The 17,712-nt window shown below is 37.3% G+C and overlaps 1 protein-coding gene across 2 annotated transcripts in view; it reads right to left on the bottom strand.

Annotated features, from left to right (window-relative positions):
• The window catches only part of EFNA5 (ephrin A5), a 270,735-nt gene that overhangs the window by 36,087 nt on the left and 216,936 nt on the right, over nucleotides 1-17,712 (bottom strand). For both annotated transcript variants that reach the window (XM_046666108.1, XM_046666109.1), the window contains exon 2: nucleotides 11,237-11,529. In XM_046666108.1, coding sequence (XP_046522064.1) covers nucleotides 11,237-11,529 — 293 coding nt within the window. The remainder of the gene's footprint in view (nucleotides 1-11,236; nucleotides 11,530-17,712) is intronic.

Here is a 17,712-nt window from a genome sequence, read left to right as displayed (position 1 = left end):
ACTCCATTCTCAAATTTCTAAATGTTATAAATTCTCAGAATAGCCCTTCTCCTACACACTCTCCGCTCCTCTTTCTTGAATTTGCAAAAGTGTTAATAACTCCAAGTCTGTGAAAACTGGTGGATTTTAAAGAACAGCAGCAGCAACAGCATCTACAACTAATAACAGTAATGGAAACAGTAATTTGCAGCTGCCGTGCTGCTTAAGGACAAGATAAGGCAAACCCCAACATGTCATATTAACACACTGCGAGGTTGAAACAGCTGGTCAGGAGGTTTTGCAATATATTCCCCAGTGCCTACACTGTGCTATTGATTTTGTTAATCGAGTTTAAAACTCTGAAAAATGACTCCGGGTAACCAAAGAGACACATACTTTCAACAGTCTTGCTAATCATTAAATGTCTTCATCACAATTGAAGTAGGGAGAATGAATGACACATTTTATTACGGCATCATGTTCTGCCCCCACACACCATTCAATAAAGCTCTACTTTGTTTTAAAAACCCATATACCTCCTAGTATGTGAATCTCAGGGAGAAGTTGGCATGAATCTTCCCTCTATACATCACATTAGCCATTTTTAGAACTGAATCTGCCTTAACTTCCAGGGTGTAGGTAGGGCTTGCACAATGACTCACCAAGGGCACTTGAATTCTGTCTCCTTTTAATTTCTTTTAAAATGTTTATTATGAAGCAAGTGAATAAACAGCTTAGGCTTGGAGTCAAACAGCGTGGGTTCAAATCATGACTCTATTACTAACTACATGATCTTGGGCAAGTTACTTAACCTCTCATCCTCAGTTTCCTCATCTTTACAATGGGTATAATAATAGCAGCTACACTCACAGGTGAGAATTCAATGAGTAAAACAGATAAGTGCTTGATACAGTGCCTGGCACATCGTAAAGTGGCAATAAATGCTAAATCACTAGAATTATGATTATCAGACAAGTGTTAGGGAGCAGTTATCAGTCACGGCTTGAGTAAGCCTTCAGCAAAAGGCTGCTTTTATGACAATAATTATTCTGAACTAAACTTCATTTAAATCATTGCTGCATTCATCATATGGCCTCAAACCTAGTGAAATGAATTGCTCCCAGTGTATACAACAAGAGCTTTAGCAATCTATTAAAAGTGAAAAATGTACCTATTCACTTCTTTGGCCTCTATTTTACTCTGTTTAGGTTTGTTCCTCAAAAATTAGGCCTAAAATAGAACAAAAAGTTCTGAATTTGAGGCTGAGGACCCACTGAAACTGTCCATCAATTCAGATTTTAGTCAGAGCCTGTGATCATGTACCTAAGGAGAAAAATTAACTTTTAAAAATTTTTGTAAGAAAAAGAAATTAGAAACAGAAAATTTATTTTAGAAACTAGATATTAAAGCTACTAAAAACTTGGCAAGTTTAAATTAAAAACAGTATATTCTTTTTTTAATGATTCAGAGACATTATTTGTTTTTAAAGATGGGGGTACAAAAGGGAGTGCTAAACTCTAAACTAAAACTTCTCCCATTAATGTAGATAAAGCCAGGTGGAAATATTGTATATCTCTGAAAATAGTAAAATGGAAAGGTATTATCATTCTAATTTCTAACAATAATTGTAGGCTGAATATCCAATTCATGATATTTTACTTTGGGGGCTCAGGATGAGTTAATATTTCATAAAACTTTAAATTTTAAAACCAAACCTAGATATAGCATATATACTAAAATTCTGTTCCTGATGGGGATTTTCTACAATCTGCCTAAAAATCTTTGATGGAAAAGAAGCCTGGTGCCAAAATCCACATATTTCCCTTATTAAACCGCGGAAAGCCATATCCCCAGAAACCGTATGCCAAGCCCACAGGATACTCATGAACTAAAATAATGAATGATAATGCCTCGTTCTCTGCATTAATATTAAAGAAAAGAGAAAATAGAAAACTTTATAGCCACTATCAGCTCTCTGACCATAAATCTCAAGTTTTGAGAATTGCTTCCCAAAAGGGTAGGGAGCAGGGATGAGTTGTGAGAGCGCTTTGGAGCCTAGAGATATTTTTTAGCAAGCCAGCAAAGCACTGACACAAATTTCTACATATCTCTGGCTGTGAAAAGTCTCATTTGTGGTGATTTATATTTCCTCATAAAGAACTCTGTAGATAATATAAGCCTGCTGTGAGGCTGTATGACAACTTTCAAACCAAGAGTTACGCGACCATTCTGTTAAAATAGAGCAAGAATAGATGAGTGGGAAAATTGGTAGAAATAGTATTTCTTCTGATGAAAGGCCAAAATACTGTTCTTCCAGCATGTACAATGCTCAGAGAGTCACCTCTCACTCTGTGTGCCTGTCTTATGGATAACATTGTGGCCATCTCTACGAGGAAGTATTGGTTTTTTCCGAAGATTGACTATGCGTTTGGTGTGTGCATGCTTGTGTAATTTACAACAAATGACACTTAGATATCATCACACTGGAGTTCAGTTGCCTTAATAAGTTACTAAGGGAAACACAGAGAATAGCATGCTGACAACCCAAAGTCAATGAAGTATAAACACTGTTATTCTAAGTGTCACTGGCATGTTATTTCCATTTCTCCTGGCATCTGCTCTATGCAACCCTGCACATACACATGATACAGCAGCTCATTAAACTGTTTTCAGTTAACTCTGAAACCAAATTAGTACATTACATGTTTATAAGGCTGAGAATTACTGCTTCCTTGAGAAATTACACAATTAATCAGGTGCGTTATTTCTCTAGGAGATGTGGCCACTTTTGACATTTAAGGATAAAAAGAACAATCCTTTAATTTGACTGTTCCATTTCAACATTTAATCTCAGTGGGGTAAAAAGAAGGAAAAGGTGACATAATCCCTTTCTCCCGCTTCGGAGGTCAGAACTCTGCATGTTCCCTTAGTCTCATAACAGCATTTTAAATTCTTAAAAGGAGCACAAATAAAAATTATTTTGTTTTTGAACTTCTTATCTGAGTGTCACAGCCTTTGAAAAACTCAAACAATGGGAAGACTACTTATGAGCCTTACTTTTTTATGGCTGATACTATGAATTTCCATCAAGTCCCAATTATTCCACAGCTTTTAAGGCTCCCTTTGTGAGCTTTAAGAACGCTCCCAAAGTCAAAATCTATTAAGCAGTGACGTTTGCTCCAGTTCCCTTTTTCACAGAACCGGCATTAATTTCTCTGATTCTTTTTAACAGTATCTCATCCTTTAGTCAGGTCATTAAACAGGGCATGTGTTTCTTTCTAAAATATTGACAAAAGTTTTAAAAATAATAAAGCGTTTAAAAATATCTTGTGTCCCTGTCAATTGCGTCCTCTCCCTTTGATTTACTCAGACTATCTGAAACACGCTGGGTGAAGCGTCCATGCTCCAGCCGAGCCTGGGCTGATGCCAAGCATTCTTGTTCACGAGGTTAACAGTGCACCTGGCAATCAACAACTGTTTTCATAAGAGAAATTTACAATTAATCCAGAAAAATATCCTGAAGTCCCTCAATATTCTCTTTCATGCTCTTTATCTAACCTGCATTTAAGAGCCCTTGAAATCCGTTATGCCTTCCTAAAAGATGGCTAGGGACAACTTGAAACAGACACAATTCTCTAAACTCATTCTTTAAATAAAAAGGTGCATTCTTGCAGGTTCACTAAAGACCACTGGAAGTGTACAAAGGGAATAGAATGACTATTTTTATACAGAAATCTGATATAATCCCAGACAAACTTCCAGTGTCCAAGTGGAGAAAAACTGTTCCATTGTATGTTCAAAATAAAACCAAAAAAAAAGCAAAGTAGATTTTAGTGACTAAGATATACTCTGTATCTATATCTGAGCAATTACTATTTGATGTTTGTGCCACATTCATTCTCTTCCACTTTAAAAAAATATTAAAATCTGTCAATTTCCTAACATTGTCCTTCAACTCCCTTCTCGATTAATATAAATATGCCTTCTGAATACCATGCTCTGAGTCTACATACCAAAAGAATACAAGAGGTGAACTGGTATTTGACCACAGTCCTTCTGGAAATTTCACTTATAAACCTCTTGAATCTATATGCTAGAGCATTTAATGCTAAAATAAGACTCCAGTAGTCAAAAGCATTTTTCTATAATAAAAGCAAAATGCACACACACATTGAAGCAAATATTGAGTTGTTCGTTTTAAGAAAGTACATTGTACTTACAAGTCACCTCCCCTGCAAGAGTAAAAGACTAGGAAGGATGAAAAAGATTACCTCCTGCTTTGATAAATGTGCCATTTTGACACTCTTCTAGTTCAATGAGAACAACTCAGAAAAAAGGCGATTGGCGTGAACTGTCAGGACCAAAATAATTCTTAATGTAGATTACTAAAGTAAGCTGCTGAAAACCCAGACATCTACAGGGAAATGAAGAGTTCCTGAGGCAGATGTAGTTCTAGCATAACGTTCCTTCAGAATATAGGGCGTGGACTTAAAACGTGAATCTTTACTAGGCTTTGAGGAGATTTTTTATCAAACTAAAATATCAACCAGGGCTATTCAAGTTGCCTTAACTTTTCAAAGGATGCAAGATTTTTTGGATGTGGATTATTGAAGTTATCTTTTTGGTGGTTGACTGATCCTTTAAAAAATATTTCCTTAATTGAGTCTTGGAAATAAGAAAGATCATGAAAATAAACTATTATTATATACCCATTTTACAGATGAAGAAGGTGAGGCTTGGTAAGGTTAAGTTACCCAAAGTCACATAGCTATTAAGAGTCTAGAAGGAGGATTTGAGCCCACGGTTGAATTCACCAGAGTCTGTGCCTTTTTTTTTTTTTTTTTTTTTTTTTACCATGTTCCGCTCTCTCCTTTGACGTAATTTTAGCCCAACATATGATCAAAAAATATTAAGAAACTAGGGAACTGCTGCAGTGGATGCAGTAAAACCTAGGGTTTCTCCTTTATCTCCTTTTCTCAAACATTAACATATAAGAAATAAAAAAAATTTTTAATTGCTTTTTTGTTCTATTTGGTTTACTATTTGGTTTATTATGGCATTTATTCATTCAACAAATATTTATTGAACCACTCTTCTAGATGCTGTTTCCTATTTTTCATTGAAAATATACAGTTCTAAATCAATATTATGGTTAAGCAAATTCTCCACATTATGGAGAACTTGCCTGATTTTAGAAACACTTCTCTGAGAAACTACACTCTAAGTACCAAACGACTCACCTGCAAATAAGCTTTTGGCACAAATCCAGCTGGCAAGTGCAGGCCTTTCTTTACATCAGTATTCTCTGGATTTACTGAAGATTCTTATACTTTTTAAAGGATAGTCAATAACTATGTTGTACAATCAAATGATTTCTGTAGCTGATCTTGATCATTTCAATAAAATGCCTCAAGAATTTGCTACTTATTTTGTCAGTCTTAAAAACCGTATAGTGCATATTAAAATTTCCTCACAGCTTAAGACTGTAAACTCTTAATTAAGTACATAAAGTAGAGAATTAGCAGTTAATCACATGCATTCAAGTAGTTATATACTATGGATTTAAGAATGATGCCCATGGTAACATAGACTTTCTCCATGCTTTTCTTTCTCCTTTTGAAAAATATGTATACCAACAAGACTGGAGCAGAAGTCCTCAGCTCTCTGAAAGTTCTTTTCATTAATGAGATTTTCAGGATTCTAACTTCAAAGAAATGGACATTTTTCAGCTCTCTACTTCTATCACCATATCCATATGATGGAACAATACTAAAACAAAATGTCTATTCAAGTTCCCTTGTGAATAAGCTTAGGAATTTGTGTTCCTTAATAATCTCCCAGAAACTCCTGGTTTCCATCTGGGTGCTATGACTATAAACTATCTTTACTCCTAGTATCTTTTTTTTGAGGAAAATCAGCTATCCTTTAGATGTAGCAAATGCCAGGAGAATTCTCTGCCTTGTTAGTATCATTTTCAGAAAATGACTTTTGTCTTCCTTATTGTAGGTCTCTCATTGAAACTCACTCATTCCTGAATCAGTGTGCAATCGTGATTCAGTCTCGATGCTGACTATTCAGTGGATTTATGAAGAATTTCTTTGAAAATACGACTTTTCTGGCTTCTGAAGCTGTTGTATTAAAAGGGTCAACCATCTGGGAAGACACATTTGAAACATCTTTTGGAGATGGAAACGTATTCTTTGGAGAGCTGAAAATGCATAGATGTGTTTAAGATGTATCTTGCTACTATCTGATTTGGGGTTTCCAGTAGAGTTAATAAAACAATATTCTCTAAATAGTCGTGGTAATGGTTTCTAATCTTTTTTTAATACAAAATAAAGTAGGTTTTTTCCTTTTTAAGCATATGGGACCTAGGACTTTATCTCTTCACTTCCTTTTAGCTGCTTAAGTGAGTACTTAATTTCCTCTCAGATCAGTCACTTCTTATCTGTGTGAACCTTTTTCAAGTTGCCTAACTTGCTATGCCTCAGTTTCTTCACCTGTAAATGGAGAATAAGAACAGTAACTCACAGTGATGTTTTGAGAATAGTAGGGAGCTTAGAACAGTGCCTGCAACAGAGTAGGTGCTATGCGAACACTAGTGACCCTTATTTATTGAACATCTACTATGAGCCAAACCACATAATACAGGGCGGCATAGAGCAGAAACAGCCGTAAACTAACAACCATAAATAGATAGTCAGGCGCCCTAAGTGCTTGAGGAAAAATAAAGCGGAGTAAGAGTGTAGAGAACAATAGAGATGTTATCTTTATATAAGGGAGGCCAGACTAGCCTCTCTGATAAAGATGTTTTTTAGGGCAGACCTAAAGAAAGGGAGAGCAAGGGACATGGATGCCTGGGGCAATGAGAATCCAGCAAGAGAGAAGATAAAGTACAAAACCCTGATGTGGGGGGTGGGGACTCTGGACAGGTATGAGGACCAGGAAGGAGGGCAGGGTGGCTGGGGCAGAGACAATGAGTCAGAGTGGTAGGAGAAGAAACCCAAGAGGCTGAGGCTGGAGAAGAGAGCAGTTAAGGACCTTGTTGGCCAGGTTAGAGACTTCGAATTTTTGTCTTGGTGAGATAGGAAGTCACTGGAGGGCTTTGACAGATTAGTGACATGAGTGGGGAAAGGAGCCTGCTACACTAGTCAAGACCACAGAGATGATGGTGGCTTGGACAGGGTGAGAGGGATGGAACCAGTTCAATAATTCTAATACACCTCTCGGCTCTGCATTTTCCCTACAGATATCCCTTTAACTGGCATTTATTGAACTCCTACTAAGTAAGGCATTGGGCTGGGCCATTTTACAGAAGTTATCTCTCACCTTAGTGATGCAGACCCTTAGATAAAATATAATAAGATTAGGATATTAAAGCTCCAAGAAATGTTTGAAATCATCTAGTGCAACCACATTATTTTATAGATGTGGAATTAGAAATCCAGCGAGATTAAATGATTTACCCAGGATCATACAGCTAGGTAGGTCAAGAGAAGAGCCCAGAACTCAGCTTTCCTTACTTTATAAAAGAGGACTTTCAAAATCAGTATTTCTATTGATAGAAAAATAAACTTATAGTGCCCTTATTTATTTCCCGTTGCCTCTTCTGATTTAAAAATAACAGCAAAACTTTTTCCAAACATGTTCTCATTAGGTTAATATGTATGAGAATCATTTGTAAAATGAGTATTTTTCAAGTTTCTAAAATAACTCTTTGCCTTAGGAGGTCTATATAAATGACCATTGTCATAATCCACTGACAGGCAGTTCTGCAAATCTATCACTGATAGAAACGCCACCAACTTTCTGTAATTACTTTAGTATGCCAATCTCTTACCAAAATAGCTCCTGTAGATTAAAGACAGTATTTATCAGATTCAAGAACCGGCTCAGTCTGCCTTAACAATCACCAGCAATTATAACAACTTCACATCCTGCCTGTTCCCAAAGAAAGGAAGACATAACACAGAGCTATTCTTGGGACAAATAAAGGATCTAGAACTGTGAAAGATATTTTCTTTTTAAAGTAAATTAGAAACTTCATATAAGATATTTCCAACTATGTGTTTTCTTAAATTTGTATAACTTAAAGAACTGAAGAAGGAAATCCATCTCACGGAGGATAAAGCAGAACTCGCTGAGAGCGCTCTGATTTGTGTCCTCTCTGAGTGCACGTGATGAGGTGGAGATCCTGTTTCAAAATACTCCTCTTCCTTTCCCCCAAATCCTAGTTCGTTATCTGAAGTTTCGTTCTTTACAGTCACCGCTAAACCTAACCATTCCTCTTGTGCCCTAAAGCAGCACTGCCAAAAGGCTGGAGCTTTCTTTTTTCTCTTAAAAACTTAAAAGAGAGTTGAAGGCCTTAAGGAGCTAAAAATTACCCCTGGCCTCTAAGAACATTGTATAAAATAGACGGGTGGGCCCTGAGGCTGGCTCCCGAGACCAGTAACAGAGCTTCTCCTAACGTAGTAAGTGCGAAGAGAGCCATTTCCCATCATCTTGTTCATTCCACGCAGATAAGGAGAGAGGAAAATTCAACTGAAGGCCAATCCTCCCCCAAGAATCCTTTAGTTTAATTATGACCACAGTATATGAAATGTCTGTAAGACATCCATGTTAGCTCTGCCACTCCTGCTCTCAGCAGAGAGAGAAAGGGAGGGAACTCTTTCAGGGAAAGATGCTCTTGTGGTTCTAAAACATGGTTGAAAATTCAGTTTGACTGACTGCCAGGCCACTGTGCTTCTTGTAAATGAACATCTCTTTGCTGCTAATTTTGTGCTATTTTACCTTTCATTAAAAAAGTAATTCAGGTTAAACTCAGCTGAACAGCAAAAAGCTCTTGATATTTTGAAGCATTTTGGAACAATTACTTTGACAGGAGCCCTTGACAGTTAAATGACTCTGTTAAATGAATGTTATAGAAGACACATAATGATTTTTAGTGAAATATTGAATTTAACCACAAATGAGGAAAAACCAGTCATAAGCACTATGGGTATATTTGAATAATAACATCTTGCTTATGAACCTCAGTGGATTCCATAATTTCTAATAATCATGCAATCAACTAGTTAGCTGGTGAGTATCTTTCCCCTCTTAGCACTTCTACTCATTTGGGAGCTTTGCTTTTGTTGTTGTTTTTTAATCTGAGAAACCAATATAAAAATTTGGAAACTGGCAATAATTTCTTCTTGTATTAGTATGATATTTTAGAGTTAGGCAGTTAATGAGTTGCCGTCCCACAAGTAAAGTCCTCTGCTTTCCTTTTTCTCATTTGCTGAATGAGATTCTTTCACAAAGAAAAAAAATCAGCAAAAGGCAAGAACATGCTGCCTGAGAACGTGTGAATTCACTGTATGCAGCGTTTCCTCCATCCGAGAGACTCAATATTCCTTTTCTTACTTTATGGATCGAACGTGAGATAGTATCAAGGCTTTTACATGTTTTCTCATGACTAACAACTGAAATATGCACTGAAATAATAAAACTGGTACTGTTCAATTTCCTTTTTAAATTCAATTCCAGTATAAGTGAGAGTGCCCTTGCAATGGTGAAATCCGGCTTATTATAAAATTCTGTTTTCTGGAGAAGAGGAGCTAGAAATCCTTGTAGATTTAAAACATGTGGGTTAGGAGTGGGTGGGGACACTTGGATTGAAGAAATGAGTCAGAAAAACAGGAATGTTCTTTATCTTGTTTGTCTGACAAGCAGGGGTGAAAAGGTGATGCTAAGCGTACTGGGTAGTATTGCTTGATCTATACACACTGTGTGCAGCTGCACTTCCTGATTCTTTCACACAGGTAAGGTACAATGCCCCCATGTTCCCACTGCTCCTGCATTTATCTTCATTCAGCAATTGTCTATTTACACTTTAACTGCCTATTTACATGTATGCTCCCCACTAGATGGTCACTCCTTGAGGACAGGGAGTATCATTTCATCTTGCATCCCCCAACATTTCTGAGCCATGATACTCTGTTCGATAAATGTACTTTTGAACAACTTTTTTTTTTTCTTTTTTGCTGAGGAAGATTCACCCTGAGCTAACATCTGTGCCAATCTTCCTCTTTTTGCTTGAGGAAGGTTGTCCCTGAGCTAACATCTGTGCCAATCTTCCTCTATTTTGTATGGTGGTCACTACCACAGCATGGCTGCTGACGAGTGGTGTAGGGCTGTGCCCAGGAACCAAACCCAGGCCTCTGAAGTGAAGTGGGCCAAACTCAACCAGTAGGCCATGGGGCCAGCCCCACAAATAAAGTTTTAACTCCTTCAGCTGACAGTGAAAACATGGAAAAGGCCAGATAGTTTAAATATTTGATACTAGTTAAAGGAAAGCCCAGATACACAGCAAGTTGCCTAAATTAGATATTATCTATAACCTTGCTAACTCTAAGTGTGGTCCATAGACCAGCAGTATTCGCATCACCTGGAGGCTTTATAAATATAGAATCTCGGACTCCACCTCAGACCCCCTGGATCAGAATCTGCCTTATAACAAGATCCCCAGGTGACTTATGCACAGTGGAGCATTTACCTAGAACATATGACTAATATGACACCTGAAGAAGTGATGGGGTATATGATGGAGAAAAAACAAGGCCGTGGCAATGTGATTAATATAGAGGTCTGCTGAGCAAGTTTTAGAGCTCTCTCAGGACAGAGGCACTTAATGCTCACAGGTGGGAAACTCACTCGTACCAGTTCCCATGGAACCCTTTCTAGATACTTCTTCATGCTCTTTCCTGTTTAAAGACACAGCTGCTCTTAATAATTGTCTTTTCTCCTTGGTGCAAAGAGAGTATTTATTGTCAGCATGCTGACATTTGCAGGCGTTTTGGCTTTCTCCACTGAAAATGTGGATGACTGAAAGGATATTGCTGACACCTGAATAAGAAATCCAATGACTTCAAGCTATGTAAATTTAATTATTTCCTTTATTTTTTTTCAGGAATCTCTTTTTCTTTTCCTGAGCTTTGGAGAAGTCCTGGCAATTTTCATTTAAAAGAAATACAAGTCAGCAGTGGTTCACTGAACAGGCTGACACGCAATTTCATTGGGGGAGAGGCCCTGTGTCTTTAATCTAATTTGTGCTCTCAATTCCCAGCTAATGTATCTAGGGATCCTGATGTATGCATTTACAAGGAGACATCTGTAATGCAGAGTCCAGCTCTCTGCAATTCTCTGAAACATGGATAAAAAATTAGTCTGGGTTCCTGCAGCTGCCCCACAACATGATAAATCTCTATATACTCACAGATGTAGAAGTATTCCCGGCCTGGCCTGAATTCAAATCCTAGAGAAAAGGGTGTGAAGAGCTGGAACTTTTCAGAGAACTTCAGCGGTCCATTTGGAGAGTGAGGCCGGTTACACTCCCATCTCTTGAACCCTTTGGAAGTGTGGTCGCAGGCACTGTAGCCATCAAAGTTCACCATGTAGAGGACATATCGCTCAGTCTTATCTTCTGGGACCGAGTCCTCATAGTGAGGGCAGAAAACATCCAGGTAGTCATTGATACAGACGTCAATGTGGTAGTCACCCCTCTGGAATCTGTTGGAAGAGGAAGAGAAAGATGAGATTATTCATAGAGGAAAGACTTTTACTGTTTGGAATCAGTGGGTGAAGCTTCAAGAATGCTGGGACTAAAAGATTTATTATAGTAAGTTTTTATTACATGCCATTACAATTTGGGGCATGGTTCGAAATGTTGCTATTTCAAATTTAAGCAACAACAAGCCATTTTATGGAGACATCTATTATATTTATTTCAAAATGCCCTACAAATGGACCTCTCCATATTCATTTTAAGTATTAAAGATAGTCATTTGCTGTTTTCTTTTCTTAAAATCACATATATTGAAGCAAAGTTTTCATGTTTCTAAAATAGTGTTTCATTTAATAAACGTTTTTGAATAAATGAGTAAGAAATTAATTTTGTTAGAATTTAGACCATTCTGAATTTCCTATGCAAATGTGGAGAATCAGAGTCATAAAATTCAAAGACTTAGAATCATAAAATTTAAAAGTGGGAAAGAAAATTCCTAGAACAACACTTCCACTTTAGAGGAAAATAAAAACCTACGGCATAATGATGAAGCAGCGAGTGATCGAGCTAGACCTGGAATGAAAACTTCGGATCCTAGTTAGGTGTTTCTCCTTGTAAATCTTTTTATGCCACAACCTCATTTTAGCCAATCTCTGTTTTGATGCCCTATCCCTTTCCATATTAAGAAAACTGAAACCACCTAAAATGAATGGCTTTTCCCCCCACCTCTTTTAATTTTATAGGTTGTGTTCTAGGCTGGACTGAGGGGCAGTGAAAGTAACAAGTTAGATGAAAATAGCAAAAACCATGCCCACTTCATCCTGAACTAGTTACAATGTACGCACATGCATAGCACTGCACACATCACATTGTCTCCTTCGATTCTTATCTTACAAAAGTTTTGCTTATTTGTTTTAACTAATATGCCCTTCCCCATCAACTGAACAGCATTCTCAGGACCCAGTGATATGTGAAACAGAAATTCTTATGTATAGAACTTTCTAAAGGCAGGGTGGAAAAGCCTACAAAACCCCTCTGTTTTTAGCTAGTGAAGAAATTCTTCTCTGATTCCTTAGACAGTTCTTCATAAAACTGTGTTACTGCTGAAATACAACGCCCATAAAGTCATATAATCTTCAAGTCAGACAGTCTCAGCGTGAACACTTCCCAGTGACGGTGAGCTAGTCTATTCCATTTTTGGACATCTCTAAATGTTAGAAAGTTTCTTCTTATATCGAGCATAAATCTGCTTCTGTGTAATTTCTATCCAGTGATCCTACCTCTGCTGCCTGAAATTAAAAAGAACAAATCTAATTTCTCTTCTACCAGGTAGTCCGTCAAACATTTGGAGATGTCAGCTATGTCTCTCTGTATCTTCCTTTCTCCAGACTTGAAAATTCTGATTTCTTTGGTTATTTCTGGTATGGTTCCCAGGCTCCTCATCATTCTAGTCTCTTGACCCTCCTCATGTCCTCCAGTTTCCCAGTGTTCCCCTTAAAATGCAGCACCCAAACATAACAAAGACCTTCAACACATTCTTGTGAGCAATATTCAGCCCAATAGAAATACCACCACCTTTACTTTTCACGCTAAATATTCATTGACAAAGCCAAGATTCCTTTCTGAAATGCAACATGGTAAAAGTGGAAGCATTCCTCATTTTGGGTGAGTAGACCTAGATTTCAGGACTGGATCTGCTGCAGGTTAAGTGGGAGAGTCATAAACCATCCTGAGCCTCAGTTTCCTCATATGTAAATTGGAATAAGAATGAGAATCTGCCTTGCTAACCTCACATGGCTGCTTCAAGCCTCAGCTGAAGAAATGTACGAAAAGCATCATGTGAATGTGAAGCATTGTTGCTATTATCAGGATTTACTAAAGCATATTACAATGGGTAAATAACAGAATATTAACTTTTAAACAACAGCAGTAGGAGCATACAATAGAAATAAAAATAATTCCTGTCTTTCCTTTTTTAAAAATCCCCAAAGAAAGGAAATCATATGAAAATCCTGAAGTCTGTCCTCAAATATGCAATGATCCACAAAAACTCTATTTGATCCATGCTTTTGAAAAGCAGCAGGCTTACTTACACAAGAGAAAGGAGGAAAGAGGATCAGATCACTTTCCAGTTAGAAGATCTCAAAATACATAACCGTTTTTAAAAACAAAAAACTCATGGAAGTACTTATTTCTCTATGTTTCCAATGATCATGGAACTAGGTTTACTTTTTCTTCATTACTGGCAGACAACGATTTGTCAAGATGCAAGGAAAGACTGTGTTGCTTTTAAAAGATTTTTGAACATCAAGGTAACATCACTGCCAAAGTACAAAGACAAGACACTGCAACGTTCGGATAAAAGGCTGCGGGGATATGAATCATCAGCACTCAGAGTAGCCTGACAGTTCTGGAGGGGAGCCAGGCAAGAACTGCAGCAGAAGGCAATGCCCAGATGCACTTTATATTATTATATTATTATTATAGATTTTAAAGACATTCAAGGGGGAAGGTTTTCCTTTCCCTAAGTGTCACTCATTTTAGCTTCCACTAGCACTTGACACTGCTTAAACGGGAAAATAAAAATTACAACTGCCATCGTCTGGACCCATTCTGTTATTGCTTTATTCTACAAATTGTCATAGTTTTTTGACACCTTGAATTTAACTTCCCTTTTCCAACCCTTATCCCTGTTAATATTGCTAAAATTTTAATAAAACAAACCATGAGATGGAAGACTCATTTTACACTGGTTTGACTAGTTATCCCTTTCCGGTGACATTTTACTTCGTGTGGGGTATTAAGTGAATCACTGTGGAGCCAACAATTAGTATTTCTACCCTTCTATCCATACAAAAAAGAAAAGAGGATGATTCACCATTGAATCAACTTACACTTCTGTTTCAGATCTTTAATTTGCATAAATTAGTTTATTAATGTAAATTTCAAGGAATGGATAATATATTCATAAAAACAATGATAAACTGGAACTCATAAAAGCCATCTGTATAACGTACCCAAATACAATCCAAAGAAAATTTAGGGTTATCTAAATATCTCTTTTAATACTATCCCAAATCATGCCCTCTGGTGACAAAGTAATACCAAATCATTCTTTTCTGGTCTTACTGTGAGGAAGCATATGCATATGGTTAATATTATTAAGTGCCTATTATGTTACATTCATTATCTCAATTTAATCTCCATCACAAATCCCACAGAATAGACACTGTTAGTACACCCATTTAAAAAGAAGGAAATGGAGATTAAAAAGTCAAGCAACATGCCCAACGTTACACAACTGGTAAAAGGCAAGATTCAAACCCAAACAGTCTGACCTCAGAAGGAAGCTCTTCACTCTGCCACTTCCTGAGAGGATTAATGGCTAAAGTCAAGTTCTTAGGTCTACTCTGTATTCCCCCAGAGGGATGGTTCTCATTCTTGACGGGGTTTCAGTTCTTTCCTTTATTCACTAATGCAACAAACATTTACTGCATCCAGGATCTGCTATGTTTCGGCTTTACATAGGCTGTCGTATGAAATTCTAATTGGGCAGTTATAATTGTTTCACTTGACCAATGAGGAAATGACATTCAGAGAGGCTGCTATCCTCTTAGTTCATTTTTTTTTCACAGAAAGTAAGCAGCAGAGTTAGGATTTTAACCCAAGGTTTATATGGCTCTGAAGCACATTCTCTTTCCTCCTGACAACAACAGCTCCAAAGCTTTACAGCTGTTGTAATTCTCCTCATCCAGTGGAGGCCTCTTAAGAGTTCTGGTACCATTCGGTTTACACTGATCTTCTAGGAAAGCCTGCTGCAAGGTGTCCCGACCCTGCTCTCTCCTCACTAGATTGGTCCCAAACTCCTAACTGAAAGGTGAAGGGCATATCAACATTTAGAACAAGCCTCAGATCACAGGGTTAGCTCCTGACTCACGCACATCATTCCAGACTTTCACAGAATAAAGTGCTTTTAAGGCTCAGGAGTCATTCACATAAAGGGATTTTTTTTTTTCCTATCAGGAAACAGATTTCATGAGCTTAAGCTCATATTAAAAGAGCAAATTCACATCTAGGAAGAGTGATTCCACGTGCCAATATTTACAAATGCCATGGGTAGCATGGCCGCTGCTTTAACACATTTGTAAATTTCTTAGAAATTTTCTTGTAAATGTCTCCTCTTTACTCCTACTGATCCTTAATTCCATCCATTGTATCTGTGGTTTTCTACCTCTTTGAAATCGCTGCATATTATGAACTATAAGAATTTCTCGCTGCACAGTAACAAGCCAGCAATAATTACAATACAATCTCTACTAAATTATCACAGTGGTTTACAATGTAAAGCATGCATAGTAACCACCCTTAGAAAAGTGACTGTGTTTGAGTAAAATGATTACTGCCCTGTGTTCTCACAATACAAAAGTCTCAAGCACCAGGAAACATCTCGTATGCACAGGAAGATGGCCCTTGTTCTCCACTGGGTTGCATGGCTACTCAGGTCAATGATCCAAATAACGTATAATAGTATATATACTCTCTTATGGCAAGAATATATTGTATATATTTGTCAAAACTTGACAGTACTTGGTTGAGAATCAATGTCATATATATTACGAAAGAATCATTTTAGTTAATTAAGAAGAATAAAATTCAGATGGCAACTAGTTCTCTGTAATCAACTCAATCACCAAAATGAATTATGCACTTTATGATAGTTCTTGATGACCCAGAGGCTGCCTGGAGAGTTGGATAGAGAGCACATTTCGGGGCTACTGATAACAAAAATCCAACTAAAGTGGAGCTAGAAAGTCTATACACAGATGTCTGTGTCTTAGTTTGTCTTCAGTGTACACCTGATGACATTCCACAGCTAAATACAGCTTAGATTATAAATTTAAAACTATTACTAATAACTCTGTCCTTACTTAACCTGTCTGTAGGAAGTGAATCATGACTTGAGTCTCAGAATTCAAATGAAATAAAGACCACAGAAGTGAGGTAAGAGTTGACAATTTGTCTTTTCATTTAGTCATCAACAGTGTCGCCCCCAACTTTCTACTGAGATAGAGATCAAAGCATTGTTTCATGACTGTTGTTAATCTGCACCATAAGGACTTTGGTCCTTCTAGCTAACTAATTTCTTTCCAAACGTGGGTCCCTGACAGAAGGGACGTCTAGTACTTGAGTACTCTAATCCTTTACCAACTCCAAGTGGAAGTTCTCAACTTACTCTGTCCTTGCTTCCTGTTTGCTATGGCAAGTAGACATCACCTAGCTTCCTTTCTCAGTGGATGGTTTTTCATGTCATTGACCTTACTTCCTCCTCTACCACCATATGCTCTTATGTTGTGGATATTGGCAGCTGGGGAGGCCAAGTCCAACGAACACACAGGCAGTGCCTTGGGTTTCAGGCTGCAGAGGCACACCATCATAATCATCCTTCTCTGAGTTCATCTTTAGTCACTTTCCCCTGCAGTGTTCTTCCTCTCATTCCATCCTCATTTGCTAAAGCCAAAATGCATTTCATTTTAGTAGCTGGAAAAGGAAGGGTATGGTGCATATTTAAAACGTTCTAAATTGGCCTTTAGCATATGTTGCTGGCACAGCAGAGAGCCTGCTTCCAGGGAAATATGTACCAAGGTATTTTATCAAGCAGCTCCTGAGTGAAGTTTCTGCACTCCATAAATACAGAAACAGCATTTCTGAAAGGAGACAGAGTGGTTATTAGAGGCTAGGAAGCTGTGAGACACTTTTATCCCCCTTTCCTGTAATGTTTTAAAGGATTCAATAATGAAAATGTTATTTCTCATGAACTGAATAGTTGATTATTACATTTTAAATGTATTTTAATCTGTCAAAGAGGTGATTGTTATAATATTCCTATTTAAGCAGAACTACAATGTCACTTCTTTAATTACAAGGCAACTTAATATATTACATTCTGAAATTGAAATGTAAAGGAAGAATATGATTTATGGTCAAAGATTAAGCAAATTTATCAGCTTAGGGTTCCTCCCAAATTTTAAACTAAATCTAGAGTGAATACATCTTGGCAGCACAGTCTTTCAATTCTACTATTATTGATTTAAAGGCTAATTTCAGAATAAGATGTCTCTTTTTAACCAGAAGAATTTCTCATTTGTCCTGAAGGGCCTAATGGGCCCTGTAATAGACATGGGATTTGG

The sequence above is a fragment of the Equus quagga genome, chromosome 7, assembly GCF_021613505.1.
Source record: "Equus quagga isolate Etosha38 chromosome 7, UCLA_HA_Equagga_1.0, whole genome shotgun sequence".
Taxonomy (NCBI): domain Eukaryota; kingdom Metazoa; phylum Chordata; class Mammalia; order Perissodactyla; family Equidae; genus Equus; species Equus quagga.
Note: the sequence above shows the minus strand (reverse complement) of the source record. Positions and strands in the feature narration are given on the sequence as shown.